At 39.6% G+C, this 4,669-nt stretch overlaps 1 protein-coding gene across 1 annotated transcript in view; it reads left to right on the plus strand.

Moving 5' to 3' along the window:
* The window catches only part of SPIN1 (spindlin 1), a 63,244-nt gene extending 60,354 nt beyond the window's left edge, over nucleotides 1-2,890 (plus strand). Inside the window, exon 6 of the mRNA XM_024130790.3 lies at nucleotides 2,383-2,890. Coding sequence (XP_023986558.1) covers nucleotides 2,383-2,582 — 200 coding nt within the window. The 3' untranslated portion in view covers nucleotides 2,583-2,890. The remainder of the gene's footprint in view (nucleotides 1-2,382) is intronic.
* Nucleotides 2,891-4,669: the final 1,779 nt, after the last annotated feature.

Below are 4,669 nucleotides of genomic sequence, written 5' to 3' on the forward strand. Positions count from 1 at the left end.
GCGCGAACCCGGCCCCCCTGCATCGGCAGGCGGACGCGCAACCACTGCGCCACCAGGGAGGCCCAGTTTTTGCACTTCTTATAGTCCTAAGTATTATATTCTTTTTGATGCTATTGTGAATAAAATTATTTTCTTAATTTCACTTTCGCTTAAGCCTTTTTTTTTTTTTTTTTTTTCTTTAAACTACTCAATAGCTTTTCCTCAAACACATGAATGCTTGGCCCTAGACAGATATGGCCGACTGACAGACAGTGGATATATTAGCAGTGTAACACCATCTCTGTTCCTTTTTTTTTAAAAGTTCTTCCTGTGAACAAGCCACTCAATGAATCTACTCATGTACTCATCTGGTCCTGACTTCTGCCTTCTTAGATTTTTTTTTTTTTTAAAGTGTGTGTATATTTGTTATAAATGTGTAATGGAGAGTGTTATATAGGCGGGAATTTAAATATGAGAGCATACCATAAAAGCATTTCTCCAACCTGTATGAAGTTTTAAACTTTTTTGTAGAGAAATGTCCAAAGCAAGTACTATTGACTTGATAATAGAAAGTATGAGGTCATTTGCAAATTAAATCATTGCCTGTACCGACCACGTCTTTATCCTCTCACTCCTTTCTTTCGAGTGGTATAGAAGTTTATTTGCTATTACTTGCTGTTGTGATGTTCTGATACAAAGAGCTCTGCAGTGGCCTCTGAGTCCCTGGCTTCTTCACTCATGGTTACTGTAAAACGTATGGCGATCATGTGTTTGTAATTTCTTTGTACACATGAGGTGCCACAAAAGTGTGGTGTGGTATGATGTTTCTGCTTGATGGAAGAGCACTGTTGAAGAAGAGTTCAGCTTAGATTTCCTCTTTACTTCCTTTTTTTAAAGAACTGATAACACTGTGCTCAGGTGGTTTGTTTGTGTTGTGTGAGATCAGAATAACAGGTTTCAGATTATGCCATCCAGTGAGAGAATTTATTATCATCAAAGAGGCAAACTACTGTTAATACAGATACATGATAGGATCCAAACCAGGATACATGTGAAAATAAAAAGGTGCACTGCTAACCATTGTGTCAGGATGACTGGAATAAGCACTGACTGTCTTGGGCAAACCAGGATACCTGGTTGTCCTACTTGAAGGCTCTCTGTTACTACATGGATAAGAGCTTGAGTTATTCAGGACTTGTTAGGTGTTTCTTAAAATAGAATTGTAACTGCCTAGCTCCATCCCCTGGCTCCCCTTTTTTGTCCTTTGTTTCTTTATTGTTGGCAGTGATGGTTTGTTCTCATTTTATGTGTATTCATAGAACTTACAGAGTTCTTGCTAGGTCATAGGGTGGGCAGTGTTTTCCAACACTCAGATTTTCTTGGGGACTCCTAAAAAAGTACAGGTGCCTCAGCTATCCTCTGAGATTCAGTTGTAATTGGTCTGAGGATGGAGTTCACTTCGCACCTAGTTTAATAGCACAGGAAATCTCTTTTATTTTGAAACTGGGTTAAGAGGACCATGTGTGATGAAATGAAGTTGAGGGGAAAAAAGCTTTAAGGATTCACAGGATAAGACAGGAATACTTAGGCATTTTAAGTGCATAGCACATTCTCAGTAATCCCAGTAGGTATTACCTGCTTTGAAATTATTTCAAAATAAAGCAGGCTTATTTTTAAGAAGTTATAAAACACAACATTGTAAATCAACTATACTTCAATAAAATTTTTTTAAAAAAGAAAGTTGTATAATTACAGTTGATTCTTGAGCAGCTTGGGGGTTGGGGATACTGATCCTCCGCGCAGTTGAAAATCTGCATATGACTTATGGGCAGCCCTTCGTATCTGCGGTTCCTCTGCATCTGTGGATTCAACTAACTGCAGATCGTGTATTTACTATTGGAAAAAATCCCTGTATAAGTGGACCCATGCAGTTCAAACCCCTGTTGTTCAAGGGTCAACTGTATTTAGTTTTTTTCTTGACCCTTTCCTTCTTTTAGTCCATCCCTCTTTAGGTAATTATAGCTATAACTAAATATAAGCCAAAGGAATTTCTGGTTATGATTTTCAAAGTTGTTTACATGTCTAGCTCTTGGGGGTCAGCACACTGTGTTTATAAATAAAGTTTTATTGGCACATAGCCACACCATTCATTTATATATCATCTGTGGCTGCTCTCATGTGAAAACAATACAGCTGAGTAGTTGGTACAGAGACCATATGGCTTCAGGCCTAACATATGTATTGTCTGGCCTTTGAAGGAGAAGTTTGCTGACTCTTGGTCTAGAAAATCAAGGTGAATTCAGGATATTTTAAAAAAATTTTTAATTTTTAAAATAGATATGTGAGTTGGTGTGTATCTAAAAATTGACTCTAAATTCTCTTTTTCCCCCCTTTTAAATATAGATGATTCGCCTCCAGCAGAAAGGGAACCAGGAGAAGTTGTGGACAGCCTGGTAGGCAAACAAGTGGAATATGCCAAAGAAGATGGCTCTAAAAGGACTGGCATGGTCATTCATCAAGTAGAAGCCAAACCGTCTGTCTATTTCATCAAGTTTGATGATGATTTCCATATTTATGTCTACGATTTGGTGAAAACATCCTAGATGTCATCACGAACTTTGCCAAATTTGTGGAACTATTAAATGTATAATTTGTAGACATAAAGACTTGATTGCTTTCCAGTTTAATGAAAGCTTAAATGTCCCTGCGAACCCACAATCTCTGCCAGCAGAACTGGTTTTGTTCTGAATAGTACAGATTTATGTGAACACAAAGCATTTTGTGTAAGGAACTCCTTCCTCTTAAAAGAAGTCTGTCTGTTTGGAAGGGAGTTACAGGCAAGTCTGGTAAAAGTTAAGCTAGTATCATAGTCATTTAAAACTGTAGTAGATCTTATCCACTTTCCCCTTCACGCTTAACACTGTTATTCTGCTGCCACAATGCAAGCATAGTTTGGTATTTTTGTTATTGCCTTTTTTTGAGATATATATGTATCTATATCTACCTACCTATCTATATCTGTGTGTATACATATATAATGTATATATACATACACATAGATCTGTTGCGCACACGTGCGCGCGCACACACACACACACACACACACACACACACACACACACTTCATGGGCAGTCCTTTCTTTGTGGGTTGGAGTGGGGGTTACATAATTTTCTCCAGTTTAACAGGAGTGCTGACCCAAGCCATTTGTATTTAGTGTATTCAGTGTATTACTGCTGTTTATTTAAAATTAAATTTGGGCACAGGAAGCACATCGGGACATTCAGCTTATTTTGAAAGTCAAGTTCAGAGCACCATTTCAGTCTGGAGGCTTTAAACTGTAAATTCAAATATGAATCACCTGTGAACATTTAATGACCCACATTACAATTTTACAAAACAGAAATCTGGGTAAAAGGCTGCCTTTAATTCTAAGCTTTGTACATTATTTGTTTACATTTTTTATCATACTTATTTTTAAGCAAAGCCCAGGTACTTGGTCCACATAGTGTAATGCAGGTGTGTTTTGGATGGCACATTTGGTCCATTATTTGTACAAATTAGTAATCTGGAAATTTAGTACACGGATTTAAAAGGCAACAGTAGATCAGCGGTTTATGTGTAGTTGATAAGTTCCTGGAAGAACGTAGTGCTTTTTTATATTAGAAATGTAAGTTTAAGAATGACGTTGCCTTTTAACAAGTTCTCTGGGATACCTTTATTTTTATTACTGTTATTACTGATATATGATTATGGTCAGAAGGCTTTTCCCCTCAAAGAATGCCTAGACAAATAACAGCTTAAGTTCCTGACGCCTCTTGTGGTGCTGTATGTTCTTGCTCACGGTGTGCTGCTGATGTGGATTCGTTCCCTTTGGTGGATCCTACCGCATCAGGGTCAGTCACCTGCACTGGCTTGTGGGTGTGACTGGGAGCAGCCCTTAGCCATTGAATCCTTTCCTGCAAGGTTGTTTTAACTAAAGTAGAACTGCAAAAGTGGTGCATTTAGCAGCAAAACATCAGTCTATCACTTTGTTTTGGATGATCCCTGGCAGTTTGAAAGCTAGGAGAAAGATGATTTGTGAAACCAGTCTTGTGGAGATTGAAAATCTTATCTCTGATTTGGGCAGAAAGCTTAAATGCATATGAATCTCAGCCAAACACCGGGTCTGTGTGACATCTTTCATGGCTGTTCTTGATGTTAAGAGATTCTGTGGTTTCAAGGCCGTGCTCTGCGTGGTTTGTGTCATGCCCATTTTCGCCTTCAGGAAGGCTGTGCCTTGTGCTGGTGGGTGGTTACCTCGCGCACCATGTAAATACAGCACCCCAGTTCTCTCCAGCGTGCCCGGTGCCTCACTGAGGGCAGCCATGGGTGAGCGTCTCCATGCAGTGGGTACCCAGGTCTTAGATGTTCCTCCTGTGCTTGAAACAAGTGTCATGCTACAGATCTGTCATCTGTTCTCCCGGAGGCTCTTGTAAGAGTTCCTGCATGTGAATCTCAAGGTTGAGCCCAGCTCCCTGTGCCCAAGTGGACACGTGTGGCCCAGAGCGGGAGTTGTCCAGCGTGCACTGCATGAACAGGACACAGTGACTTCAGACTGAAAAACAAAGTCCTTTGGAGGTATCCTGAGGGTTGGGTCAGTTGAGTTGAAACATTTCTGGCATTACTTAATGACTTGCATTGTGGTTTTTC

Source organism: Physeter macrocephalus, chromosome 9 (assembly GCF_002837175.3).
Source record: "Physeter macrocephalus isolate SW-GA chromosome 9, ASM283717v5, whole genome shotgun sequence".
Lineage (NCBI taxonomy): Eukaryota > Metazoa > Chordata > Mammalia > Artiodactyla > Physeteridae > Physeter > Physeter macrocephalus.